Below are 14,953 nucleotides of genomic sequence, written 5' to 3' on the forward strand. Positions count from 1 at the left end.
CATGGTTCGTTATTGCTTACAATGTGAGAGTATACCCTGGTAATATATGTGAATATATATATATATATATATATATATATATATATATATATATATATATATATATATATATATATATATATATATATATATATATATATATATATATATATATATATATATATATATATATATATACATATTTAGATATCGAGGAGTGTTTCTTTGTTTGTCTGCTTGTTTTGGTGTTTGTTTGTTTGACATACATGCACTCCCAAACCGCTGGACAGAATGAGTTGAAAAATGGTGTTTATACTTGGGTTTCCTGTGCATGGGAAGGTTTTAATGAGTAAAAACAATTGGGGAGGGGGGGTGGATAACTCCATTTCTCACTAGATGTAAATGGGTGTCATGAAGTTTGCTTTCATTGGTGTACAAAAATAACAAACAAAGACTGAAAATCCCTGTCAGTTATGTAAGCCATTTTACAGTACTTTATACAATATCTGGACAAAGGAAGTTTTTTTTTTTAATCAGAGTAAATACCCTTACAACAATAAGTGTCAGAAATTATCAGTTCTAACATGCTGCAGAATAATGGCAGAGTGGAAAATACACTTCAAATATAAGGAATGAAGCCATGAGGTATTCAAAAAAAAAAAATAAAATCGATCAGGGATTACCATATCAGTTGAATGATACATCATAACACAATGCAATTTAAACATTTTTCAAAATCATGAGAGATGTCCAAATCCCTATATCAAACAATGGATATCCAGTCCATATGCATATTGTGTTAGTATGATGTGTAGAGTTGAGAATTGAGTGCAAATACAAACCTGTAGGATGGCTGGCACAAAGGTGATCCCTCCCAGCACCATGAGATTGGCAATTATATCATTGCAGGGCATTCCAAGGAACAAGATCAAGGCATTTCCCAGGGCTGCAAGTAACTCAGCGACACACATCTGAATAAAGGTATAACATGTTCAATTTGATGTGCTCTTCATTGTTCCAATGCACTCTCCACATGACCCAAAAACAAATTATGCAGAAAGGACTTGGAAAAGAAGAAAACAAGTACAAGTACATTCAAAGTACACTACCCTCATGCCATAAATAAATAACAAATCCTCCAGCACACGACATTGCCGGGGTGTCTTCGGGGTACGGCAATGCCTCCTTGCAGCACAAAGAGTCGGAATTGGGAGGGAGCGATGTACAATAATTGATGGATTAATTGATTGATTACATAATTACAATGAATAAATAATAATCGTAAAATAAATAATTTCTCAATCAATTGCTGAATAGCATACCTAAACCACCACTCTTTCATCCGAATCTGTAACTTTTTGAAAATTAAGTAATTAATCTAAAAATGAATAATTAATCGATTAATTGATTAATCAAAAAATCAAAAATACTCCACATAGCCAAATCACTTGTTCACTGTCATGTCCAAATATCACTCCCGTTTGCAAGCCAAGTAGGCATGTGCATACATTATATTTTCAAATTTTACCCTTCTATGAGTTAATCTAAATTAATTTCATATCCATTGCTGGAGAAACCCCGCATTATGAGAGACCTTGTTGCAGGCAGTGGGACAAGATTTTAAATTCTGTATGCCAGCTACGAGCTATCTGGTAGGACTATTTCTAAGCAATGAATTGACATTGGTATTATGTCATTGCAAATGACAGATTGTGTGCTGAGTACCAAGTGTTTTGTCTTTTTTGCTACTTGGCATGACCCTTGAAAATGGCACGAATGAATGCAGATGAAGTGGCAAAACTTCTCATGGAGACTGATAATGATGGTCATGATTACCAACGCCATCGAAGGTGAAGGAGGTTATGTTTTCACCCCTATCTGTTTGTTACTTGCAGAACCGAAGCTTTTTCAAGTATATTGGTTCGTCGATTTTGTTATTCTGTCTGTTTGTCTGACTGTCTATTTGTTTGTCTGTCAATCGCCTACAGGTCACAATTTAAAACTGATCTTCACGAAACTTCACCACATGGTAGAGTTTGTCATAACCAAGAAGCCTATTGTTTTTGAGGTCAAAAGGTGAAAAGGTCTGCAGAGGCAAAAGGTCAACAAATATGTCAGATTTCTAAAATCCTCAATTTTCATCCGATTGATAGAAATTTGAAAATAATTTTCAGATAAGCTTACTTTATTCAACCACCAATTATTTTTGAGGTAAACCTCGGTCAAAAGGACAACTGCGGTGAGATTTCTAAAATCCTCAATTTTCAGCCGATTGACGTAAAATGTGGAACATTTACATTTCAATCACTGAATTCAACCAGTGACTTATTTTGAGGTCAACATAGACCAAAAGGTCAACATAGACCCAAGGTCAACAACTAAGATGGTGTTTCTAAAATCCTCAAATTTCTCTAAAATCCTCAAACTGGAATGTTGCTCTGGGTTTTCATCCCATTGACTTGAAATTTGAAGAGGATTTGCATATCAGGTCACCAAAGTCAACCACCAATAATTATTTTTGAGGTCAACATGGCCTTATTTCTAAAGTTGTCAATTTTCCTCCAATTGATTTGAAATTTGAAGAGTTGCATATTTCGTCATTGAAGTCAACCACCAATTATTGTTTCAAAAAGATTGATACAACTTTGACTTCCTGCCATTTCTTTGTTTTTTGACCTATACCATTTTCCTTTACAGGTTTTGGTGGTGTTATCGTGGTATTTGTTCGTTGGGATTTCTAGCTTCATAGCTCAACTATGCCATTGATAGTGAAACAGAAGACAAAAGTAATGGCTTTGTAGTAGGAGACGAAATCAAATGTAGACACCCGCGGAAGATTCTGCCAGGAATACGACCTCAGAACACATGATGGACCCACAAATTCTACCATTCAACATATTGTGAAACATTTTGAGCACAGGGGTACAGTGCACAACCAGAACAAGGGCAACAGTGGCAAGCCAGCATCAGTAACCAAGAACTAAGCCAACATCAACGCTGTGCAGGATTCTGCAGTGGACAGTCCAAAGAAGTCCCACTGCCGGCGCTCCTTGGAGCTAGGCATCAAACCAACATCAGTCTGGCATATCCTCACTAAAGAACTGAAGATTTCCCCATACATATTCTTGATTTGGCATAAACTGAGTTAAGATGACATGAGAAGGAGACTTGGTATGTGCAGTTGGCTCAGTGACAGGATAGAGCAGTACCCAAACTGGATCAACCTGATCTGGTTCAGTGAGGAAGCCCATTTCCACTTGAACTGTGCCATCAACAACCACAACAACAATTTCTGGGGGGCAGAACCACCTGAAGAGATACTGAGAGGTACCTAAAAGGGCCTAAGGTCACATGCTTCTTCACCTTCAATGCCAGATGGTGAACGCTAGGGCCTTACTGGTTTGAGAATGACAACAGTAGGATGGTGACGATCAAGAATGAGTGCAACTGGGCCGTGCTCCAGAAGTTCCATAATGATCAAGCCCAAAAGGTCATCCCAAACCAGCTCTGTATTACCTGGTTTATGCAGGATGGCGCACCCCCGCATACAGCTTGTGACACCATCACTTTCCTGCAGGAGCTCTTCAAAAACCACCTCGTTGCTCTGGGTACCACTCCATAGCCCAAACTGGAACCCTCTGGACTCCTGATTCTGGGGGGCTTCCAAAGACTCTGTCTATGCCAAATGCCCTGGCACACTGGATGATCTCAAGCAGGAGGTGTCAGACTACCTCCAGGCAGTGCCACATGAGACCCAAAGGAAAATTGGACTCAACTTTGGAGTCAGGATCAATGCTTGTCTGAACCGTGAAGGGGCGCACATCGAGAACGTCAATTACAAGGTCCGGTCAGGTATGGGAGCATGCGCCAGAACATGCGTTGCTGTGTCCACTTTCCATCGGAACTCCTGGGGCCTCCATCTGGCCAACCCCCAGGTAGATGCCTGGCCCATCCCTATCTCCTTGATATTCTGATCAACCTACTGCAACCACGAGGCACATGGTTGGTCCATTGGCCTCCTCCATTCACGAGACTCCCTCGCTGAGAGAATCTGGTGAGTGGGATCAGCATCACAAACACGAACCACATGTCCATACAGCTGCAGCTGACGCTCAAGGACTATGCAGGTAACAAATCTAATTTGAGTCTCTCTAAGCAACCGCTCGTTGGACACAAAGTCCGACCAGTGATAGCCAAGGATTCTCTGAAGAGACCTGGTACCAAAGGAATAAAGTCTGCATCTCAGATCCCTGGTCAGAGTCCAAGTCTCACATCCATAGAGCAACACTGGAAGCACAAAGGACCTGAAGACTTGGACTTTCGTCCTCCCACACAGATACCGGCAGTGCCACACCCCATGATCCAGTGAATCCATAACTCCCCAGGCCCGACCCAGATGTCTATTGACATCTGGCTCAGACAGCAGAGACATGAATATCACAGCCAAGGTAAGTGAATCTCTCAACAAACTCAACATCCTCACCACAAGCAGGCACAGACAGGACAGCAGCATCCAAGATGTCATTGAAAGCCTGGATCTCAGTTTTGACCAAGTAAACCCATAATACCAGCAGCTCCGACTCCTCATTCAGCACCTCAAGAGCCCCAAAAAGGATATCTAGAGTCTCCGCAAAAATGACTGCATCATCTGTGAAATCAAGGTCAGAGATCTTGACATTCCCAAACGATGCACCACAGCTTGATTGCTCTGACATCCTCCCCAGAATCCAGTCCACACAAGTGCTGAAAAGTGTGGGGGCCAGTACACACCCCTGACAAACTCCAGTAACAACTGGAAATAAGTCAGAGCTACTACCACCACATCTCACAACACTCTCAGTACCAGAGTAGAGTTCAGACATCAGATCGATCAGTTTTGGTGGCACCCCACGAAGACCAAGAATCCTCCAGAGGGCATCCCGATTCACTGAATCAAATGCTTTACAGAGATAAACATAGGCTGCAATCAGCCCCTGCCGAAACTCTCATCTGCGTTCGGTGAGGACTCGAAGAGCAAGGATACGGTCAATCGTTGACCTCTTTGGTGGAAAGCCTGACAGCTCTGGACACTGGTGCTCAAGCAGATGGTGATGAACTCTATCAAGAATTATCCGAGCAAAGACCTTGCCCGGCACTCAGAGCAGCGTCACCCCTCGGTAGTTGTTACAGTCTTGGTGATCACCCTTCCCTTTCCAGAGAGGGACAACAAGGCCCCTCTTCCAATCAGTTGGGATGATGCCTGTGTTCCAGGCAGAGCACAAAACTGCATGCAACGACAGAGTGCAGCATTTCCACGAGCCTTGAGAAGTTCTTTATCTCATTTACTTTACCCTCATTTCAACCGGTTCACTGCAGCCTGTGTTTCCACAAACGAAGGTGGATCACAGTTGATTGGAGGGTCAGCAACAGGGATTGTAACACCCTTGACGTCCAACTCGACAGCTGGTGGATCAGCTTGGTACAACCGCTCAAAGTATCCGGCCCAGCGGGCCTTCACTTCGGACTCCTCTATTAAGAGCCCACCACTCTCTGCTCTAACTGCAGTACACCGAGGGATGGGCTTGGACGAACGCAATGCGTGAATTCCCCTGTAAGCAAGACGAGAATCATTTGACCACAGGTGATGCTCTACCCCCTCACAGATTCCTCGCACATAGACCTCCTTGTCCACCTTTAGCGCACGTACAGTTTTACGCCTCAGCTCCCTGAACAGCTCAGCTCTGCCATTCAGCCTGGCCCTGCGATTCTGGTCAATGGTATCCAGTGTCCCTTGAGAGACAAAATTCTTCTTCACCGTATGGTGAGTTCCAAGACATCCTCCGGCAACATCAAGGACAGTGGGCTTAAAGGAACTCCACAACTCTTCAGGGTCTCCCAAAGCACCCAGACCCCACAAATCCCCACTCAGCCTGTTCACAAACTCCTCAGCTACCTTCTCATCCTTGAGCTTGCCAATATCCAGCTGAGGCTGGGATGGTACCATTTTCCTGGACTTAAGGTGCAACTTAAGAGTTGCTACAACAAGCCCATGGTCAGTATTGAGGAACTGAGCACTCCGGTAAACCCTGCAGTTCTGGATCATCTTTCAGCGACCATCAACGAGGACATGGTCAATCTCCTTTGCCACACCACCAGGGTTGGAATACCAAGTCCAGCGATGAGCTTGTGGGCACTGAAACCATAAACCAGCCACCCTAAGTCCATGACTTCTTGCAAAGTCAAGGAACTTCGTGTTATTCAGGTTCACAGTTCCAGACCCATGAGAACCAACACACATCTCATAACCATCCCTGTCAGTTCAAGTCAATGCATTGAAATCCCCCAAGACTGTAAGTGTATCTCGCCTTGGGCACTAATCAACCACAGACTCGAGCATGGCATAGAATGCGTCCTTCATGGTGAGATCACTCGCTTCAGTCGGGGCATATACAGAGACCAGGGAAATGACATCCAAGGAGTGACGAATCCTTAGTCTCATAACACGCTCGTTGACCGGTGTTACCTCAATTATCATTGCAGTCAGCTAATTGGGCACAGCTACAACAACTCCTTGGGCATGGTAACCATCAGGGCGACCAGACCAATAGAAGGTGTAACCATCTGCCATGCTCTCACCGCAAACGGGTCTCCGGACCTCAGAGAGTGCTGCAATACTGATGTCTAAACGCTTGAGCTCAGATGATAACAAAGACAGGTGATCATCCTCTCTTAGGGATAGGCACCCACCCAAAGGGATCGCCTCAGTTTAACCCAAGGAGCATGGCATAGAATCGTCTGGTGGACGACACCTCAGCACCACTCCGACACACTCTCCCACAATCTGACCCGGGAATGTTACCCCGTGGTTTCCCTCCTATCATCAAAGATTGGGGGTCCCGAAGGCTTTGCCCCAATCCCGTCATCTGGTGAGGTGCCCTGCGACGGGAAGCTGCATAGGAGGTACTTCCACTGAGTGGGTTTTCAGATTTATTTATGTTTCTAGAATGTTTTGCGGAATGAAGGGTTTTACGGTTTGCCGGAGTGCAAATCCTGCCACCAACCTCTTCATAAGAAGTAACCCAACTGCAGGAGGACGTCCGCAGACACTGTTGGGTACTAGATACGGATGGCCGTTGGCTCACAAGGAGCTCCTCCGCCCTTTGACAGGTTTTGTTTTTAATCCTGCTGGGTGTCCATATCCAAACACCTTCCTCACCAAAAAACCTGGTGGGGGAGACGGTTTAGTCGCCGACAACCCGACCATGGAACAGGTTAGTACAGGTTTACATGATACTTGCAGCAAGTCACAGATCTGATCTGGCCTGACCTGACAATAATTACAAGGATTTTGTGAAAATGCCAATTTCAGACCTTGAGCTCTCACCAACTCTAGCAGTGACTAATTGCAACAGCAAGCAGTGACAGAAAATACCATCATAAGTTTTCAAGAAATGTTTGGTTTCCATTCCTGAGGTTTCTGTTTCTTTGTAAATTAACATTTCAAGTTGCATCACTCTTTTTGAAACACCGTGTGTGTGTGTGTGTGTGTGTGTGTGTGTGTGTGTGTGTGTGTATAGATACATATATATATATATATATATATATATATATATACATATATATATATATATATATATATATATATATATATATATATATATATATATATACACAGAAAATGGGTGAGGAGGAAGGGGTGGGGTGGAAGTCTCGATGGGGGGGGTGGGGTGGAAGTCTCGATGGGGGGTGGGGTGGGAGTCTCGAGGGGGTTGTGGGCTGGGAATCTCGAGGGAGGGTGGTGGGGTTGGAGGAATAAGGGAAAGGGTGGGGTGGGAGGCGTGAGGTTGGAGGAGGAAGGTGTGGAATAAGGAAGGGGAATGGGGTGGGAGGAGGGACCCAGCATTGCTGGGCAACGCTGGGTACCTTTGCTAGTTTGTATAATAAATGGTTTTAGTCTGGAATTAACCCAAGTTCTCTCAGCTGAATTGTGTGAGTGTATCGTGCAGTGCCATTCCTGGTGGTAGTGGCTATTACAAGTTATAATGTAATAAAATATGTCGATTCTCTGTCTGAAAACAAGACATTGGAAATTATCATGATCATTCGAGGTGTTTGACTTCTACGCACTCCAACACCACTAAACTGAATTTGCTTAAAACTGTTGCTTGTGCTCAGTCAGGGATGAAAGGGTAGAAAAGGTAGTGAGACAAGGGATGTAAAAGGGAGTGGAAGAAAGGATTGAGGGAAGTGAATGATTGGGTTGAGTGGAAGTATGTGAAGATGGAAAGCAGGCATTGGGGAAAGGAGAATAAGTGGGAGTGGATGAAGACGTTGAGGGAAACATGTGAAGGGGTAGAAGGGAATGCGAGAAGGGGTTGTAGACTCGATAAATTAAAGGGAGTCCGTCTGCAGGCATCAGCTGTAATAGGCCGTCCAGCATGTGTATATACGGTGCCAATAGAAATTGTACACCCCCTTTTCAAAATTTTCACCTTTTGTTGCCTTTTAGCCTGGAATTAAATAGCATTAAATCAGACGATTTCCACCTTTATTTACACATCATAACCCACAACTTCCATGTGAAAAATTCCACAAATTTTAGAAAATTAATTAACAATACAAAACTAGAATATCTTCGTTGGATAAGATCCCACCCCTGAGTTAATACTTGGTGGAAGCATCTTTCACAGCATTTACAGCTGTGAGTCTGTTGGTCTATGTCTCTACCAACTTTGCACACCTTCATTGAGAAATATTTGCCCATTCTTCTCTGCAAAACTGTTCAAGCTCAATGAAGTTGTCGGGAGTGTTAACGGCCAACAATCTTCAAGTTATCCCACAGATTTTCAATTGGATTTAGGTCAGGGCTCTGACATGGCAACTCAAGGACATTAATCTTTTTGTTCCTTAGCCACTCCAGTGCTTATAAGTTAAGGTTATTACTTCAAATAAAATAGCTTTTGTAGGTACTGTCCAACATAATGTTACGTTTGAGGGGGGGGGGTATGCATTCAAAGGGTAATTAGGATGTTTAATTAGGTATGCCATGCTGTTCGAGTTTACCAGGATCTCGATGTAATAAGTAGCAATTCAGTGGTGATAAATTGTCTAGTAAATGTTCATTTCTTCAAGGGGGGAAATGATAATTGTCACGTAATTAGATAGGGACACGGGATAGGGTAAGTGTGTCTGCGTAAACCCCTTTTGGTATTCTCTGGAGACTGGCCGTGACGTCACAGGACAGTGCAGCGGATGGCTCCGCCCCGTGATCTCGATTGGAAGTGACGAGGACAGGAGAATAAAAAGGTTCTGTTCGGGGTCGAAAAGGAAGAGGAAGAAGATCGGGACAAAAACGATCGTGTTTTTTTGGTGTGGAGGCTGTTGCGCGGCAATCATCCTTGTTGTGCTGATTCAATCGTGTTCTTCATCGTGTCTTGGAGCCTTGCTGAGCCTCGTGCCTCACCTTGGTTGGCTCTGGGGTTCTGCTGACTCAGAGTACGGGGTCGAACGGCGGGCGGACCTGCCTCCCTCTCCTGCTCGCAACTTGGCGCCAGAACTGGTTCCCTGGCGGCTGTGAGCGGACTTGGGCCAAGACCAGGAGGTCGACAGCACCACGGTTTCTCCTGCCCCCCTGACGAGAGCAAAGCCAGCTCGTCCGACGCCGATCCAGGGACAGTTGCGTCCACACCACGGTCCAGCCTGACCACCAGAAATAGCTACGTTGTGTGTGTGTGTGTGTGTGTGTGTGTGTGTGTGTGTGTGTGTGTGTGTGTGTGTGTGTGTGTGTGTGTGTGTGTGTGTGTGTGTGTGTGTGTGTGTGCTTGGCACCTAAGAGGGTTTGAGATCTCTATATTCATTGGAATTGTCTGTGTTTTTCCCCACGCCCGATCCCACACCATCCCGTCGAATCGCCCCGGATCCCTCTTCTTGCCGAGTCTTGTTATTTCTGGTTAATAGTAAAAACGAATAAACATCATCAACTCAGTGAAAAGCGACTCGTGCCACCTTCTTCGTCCCGTTTGCGGTAGAGCGATTAGAACCGCCATCTTTGGGTTAAATAAATAAACTGCCTCCATCGTTTCGGCTCATTCTACGTTGGCGGGACTGTTCAAGTCCCGTGAACGTCACATTGGTGTCAGGGTGTTGGATGTTCGAACCCCTCTAAATTATATTTGGTATCGGGAGAATATACCAAGATTAAAATCTCGCCACGAATTGGAATATAAAATTATTACAGAAAAGCGCGCGAGCGCGGGAAAATTTTGGCGGGATTTTTCAAATTTAAATTAATTGGCGGCAAACGGGACTTCTGCACCATGGCGGATGTGCAGATGTTTGAGGAGGAAGGCCACGTGTCTGGCAGCGAGTCGGGGGAAGAAGGGAGAGACGGGGGTAGGGTTGGAACCTCCCCCATTCCGAGCGTGGACCGTGCTTCATCGCCCGTAACGGGGCCGGCAGCGCCGGAAACCGGTGCGATGATGATCCAGACACTGTTGGAACGTTTAATAGCGGACATGACAGTACAAATGGCAAATCAATTCGTGACACAGAGGGCAGAAATGACGGCACAAATGGAAAATCAATTCGTGACACAGAGGGCAGAAATGACGGCACAAATGGAAAATCAATTCGTGACACAGAGGGCAGAAATGACGGCACAGAGGGCAGAAATGACGGCACAAATGGCAAAAATGATGGCACAGGGGGCAGAAATGACAGATCAATTGGGTCAATTGGGAAATGACAGATCAATTGGGGGTAATGGGGGAACAGTTGGGTGCACGGATTGATTTAATGAGGGATGAATTGGGGGAAAAGATGGAGAAAATGAAAACTGAGATGCAAGAGTGTGTGGATGTTAAATTGGGGGAAATACAAAGTAAATTCGAGGATAGATTGGAGGAAACAAAGGTAGAAATTACATTGGAGAGGGAAAATATACGGAAAAAATTGGTAGATAAAATTGATGCAACGAACATTCGGGTTGATAAAGTGGATGAAAGCCTGGAACGTCATCGTGCCTGTGTGGATGCTCGTATGCAGCTGCAAGTTGAAGAGTGGGGAGAGCTGAGGAAGCAAGGGATGAATTTGGCAGAGGAGGTAAAAGGATTGGAGGCTCGTTTGGACGAACAAGATAAAATTATGAGCCAAGATGAAGTCTTGGATAAAGGCCTGGTAGAGCCGTCTTTTGTAAGTAGAGTGTCCGGGTTGGTTGAGGAGCAGCTACAAACTCGCGACGGAGCCTTGGAGGAGGTTGTGCAGGCCCAGAAGATCCTGCGGGAAGAGGTGAATCGGTCCATTCAACGTTTGGAACAGGAAGCAAAATTGACCCATGAGACCCTCACCATAAAACATCTTTGGCCACAGTGGGCTCCGAAATTGGATACGCAGCCACAAGGGTGTTTGATCGCTGGGCTGGATTCGGACAAGGGAGAAACTGAGAAGCGGGCCACCGTAAAAGTGATCCCCCTGGTAAATTTTGACGGGTCAGGGAGCCTTGAAGCTTTTCTGACGCAATTTGAGTGTATTTCCCGACTAAACGGGTGGAATGAGCGGGAACGTACAGGGAATTTGGTGGCAACGTTGCGGGGACCAGCCGCAGATGTGTTAAACGTGATCGCGGAGGGGATGTTGACCAGCTCCCACATTTGCGAGGCGTTGAGCCATCGGTTTGGGTTCGTGGCAAACTGTGATCTGGTGCGGGCTCAGCTCCAGCACCGCAGATTAAAGCCGGGTGAGACAGTGCAGGAGCTGGCACAGGACATTTACCAATCAGTCAGGATCGCGTATCGGGACCTTACAGTGGAGGCGTGGGACAGACTGGCACTAGAGAAATTTTTAGCTGCTCTTCCTGACCCTGAGGTCCGAGCGCTAGTGGAGCTACAGGATCCACCCATAGTTCACCGAGCGGCCGAGTGCGCGGCCAGGCTGGCCTCGTGGAGTCGGCCGCCCGAGAGGCCATCGGTGACGGCCCGACAGGCGGAGATCCAGGATCAAGGAGAGGGGCTGGGAGAAATTGGCATTACCCAAATGTTTCAGGAAATTTGCCAGAAACTGTCAAGTTTGATAAAGGGTAATCCGGTAGTTAGTGCGCCAAAGCGGCGGGGTCCAGCCCAGCCAATAGAGCAATTCAATTATGGCCGAGGGGGTCCGGAACCGGAAGAGACATTTCACCGATACTCACGGGGGCCTTTTATGGGGAGTTGTTTCCGGTGCGGGCGAAGAGGACACATGCAACGATATTGCCGGTACCCGGCGATGGAGGGACCCTCCAATAGACTTTTAGACTCGGAGAGGGTGAATCCTCCTGCTGAACTACCAGGTCTATCCGAGATGCCCTTTCATAGGTCGGGTCCGGAGATCACTGTCGGGGGTCGGGGAGACTAGATTGGGCTGAGCATATAGGGCCATGCTCGGCTGCTGACATTGTGGCGAAGTGCCCTCCTTTGGTGGAAAAAAATGAATTGTGGGAAAATTGGCATGGGTTTGTGAGTTCTGCTGGGTTTTAGAGTGACAATCGGGACAGTGGGTAATTGGAAACAAAGCGGGCACGAGTGGCTGTCCAATGGCTGGTGCGTGGATCGGGTGAGAAGTGCTGTGTGAGTTGTTTTAAGTGAAGAAGTGAAATGTATGGTGCACACATTGTTTTTTTTATTGGGCATGGTGTGGTAACAGGGAAGGTCATGGTGAAGTGTTAGAAATGCAGGTGTCACATGTAAGGCCGATGGGGTGGGGGAGTCATGTGGGTTTTGTGGGTGGGGATGATGTTCTTGTCCACAGGGATTGCTGAAGCTCACGGTGAGCGTGAATTGCGACCCCCTTCAAGGAGATTCACCACCTGGTGGCTAATGGTGACAGTGTCTGGAGGCAACTGGGAGAGGGTCTGGTTGGGCGACCAAGGCGGGTAGGACCTTGGCGACCCAGGAAGGCCAGAGGAGCCAGTGAGACCCCTTCCAGAGTGTTGTACGGGATTATAGCTGATGGCTACCAGGGGGGAGGGAATCAAAGGGAGCGGGGCGGAGAAGCGTCCGGGTTGGACTAAAGCTTACCTGTGGGCATGCTTGCACCTGAGATGCCCCCATCATCTTGTGGTAACCCACCCCACGGCCATGACGGGATTCAGCCTGCATGATTAAAATGAGGACCATGACCTAGAAATGTGATGATGACCATGGTGTGAGTGTTGTGAAGATGTGTGAGTCCCACCCGATCCCGCACAACTTGACAGGTGCAGCAAGGGCATGATGTCCGCATAATTTTGGGGCAAGCAAATTTGAAAATTGGCTCCCCAGGTAACGCTGGGTCTATTAGCATCCACTGGGGGAGGCGGTCAAGTGTAAATATCCTGTGAATAGTGTCGTTAAGGCTTAGAGTAGGAATGTAAAGTATAAGTGTTGTGTTTTTGTGGAACCTTTTGTTTCCCCTCCCCAGATCACTGGAAGAGTGCTGGGCAAGAGCGATGATCCGGAGGATGGAGTGCAACTTCGCTCAGTGCTCTCATGTGATAACAAAAAAAAAAAAAAAAAAAAAAAAAAACGAATGATTGTTTAGGCAAGGATAAGGCCATAAGGGGGTAGTACATTAAGCAGGATGGGTAAGTTAGCTGCGACTCGCTGCCCATTGCCCCTCCTACTTTATTTCGTTAGGTTAATTAGGTGTGAGTCAGTAAGTGTTAAGGCTGGTACGGTAGCGCCTGTGATATACCTTGCAGGAGCTGCGGTACCAGAGGAGGGGGCAGTGTTACGTTTGAGGGGGGGTATGCATTCAAAGGGTAATTAGGATGTTTAATTAGGTATGCCATGCTGTTCGAGTTTACCAGGATCTCGATGTAATAAGTAGCAATTCAGTGGTGATAAGTTGTCTAGTAAATGTTCATTTCTTCAAGGGGGGAAATGATAATTGTCACGTAATTAGATAGGGACACGTGATAGGGTAAGTGTGTCTGCGTAAACCCCTTTTGGTATTCTCTGGAGACTGGCCGTGACGTCACAGGACAGTGCAACGGATGGCTCCGCCCCGTGATCTCGATTGGAAGTGACGAGGACAGGAGGAAAAAAGGTTCTGTTCGGGGTCGAAAAGGAAGAGGAAGAAGATCGGTACAAAAACGATCGTGTTTTTTTGGTGTGGAGGCTGTTGCGCGGCAAGCATCCTTGTTGTTGTGCTGATTCGATAGTGTTCTTCATCGTGTCTTGGAGCCTTGCTGAGCCTCGTGCCTCACCTTGGTTGGCTCTGGGGTTCTGCTGACTCAGAGTACGGGGTCGAACGGCGGGCGGACCTGCCTCCCTCTCCTGCTCGCAACTTGGCGCCAGAACTGGTTCCTTGGCGGCTGTGAGCGGACTTGGGCCAAGACCAGGAGGTCGACAGCACCACGGTTTCTCCTGCCCCCCTGACGAGAGCAAGGCCAGTTCGTCCAACGCCGATCCAGGGACAGTTGCGTCCACACCACGGTCCAGCCTGACCACCAGAAATAGCTACGTTTTGTGTGTGTGTGGGTGTGTGTGTGTGTGTGTGTGTGTGTGTGTGTGTGTGTGTGTGTGTGTGTGTGTGTGTGTGTGTGTGTGTGTGTGTGTGTGTGTGCTTGGCGCCTAAGAGGGTTTGAGATCTCTATATTCATTGGAATTGTCTGTTTTTCCCCACGCCCGATCCCACACCATCCCGTCAAATCGCCCCGGATCCCTCTTCTTGCCGAGTCTTGTTATTTCTGGTTAATAGTAAAAACGAATCAACATAATCAACTCAGTGAAAAGCGACTCGTGCCACCTTCCTCGTCCCGTTTGCGGTAGAGCGATTGGAACCGCCATCTTTGGGTTAAATAAATAAACCGCCTCCATCGTTTCGGCTCATTCTACGTTGGCGGGACTGTTCAAGTCCCGTGGACATCACAATCATATACGTGTGTGTGTGTGTGTGTGTGTGTGTGTATGTGTTATGTCTGGTTTCCTTCTTGGGACCATGTTGCAGTAAGTGGTCTTTAGTTTGATTTGGCCATGTGTTT

General features: G+C 46.4%; 1 protein-coding gene across 1 annotated transcript in view; it reads right to left on the reverse strand.

The window, feature by feature from the left end:
- LOC147022102 (chitin synthase chs-1-like) overlaps positions 1–14,953 on the reverse strand; it is a 181,654-nt gene that overhangs the window by 132,863 nt on the left and 33,838 nt on the right. Inside the window, exon 4 of the mRNA XM_085892696.1 lies at positions 822–950. Within this exon, the coding sequence (XP_085748822.1) occupies positions 822–950 (129 nt within the window). The remainder of the gene's footprint in view (positions 1–821; positions 951–14,953) is intronic.

The sequence above is a fragment of the Eptatretus burgeri genome, chromosome 8, assembly GCF_056783735.1.
Source record: "Eptatretus burgeri isolate ZD-2024b chromosome 8, Ebu_testis_v1, whole genome shotgun sequence".
Taxonomy (NCBI): domain Eukaryota; kingdom Metazoa; phylum Chordata; class Myxini; order Myxiniformes; family Myxinidae; genus Eptatretus; species Eptatretus burgeri.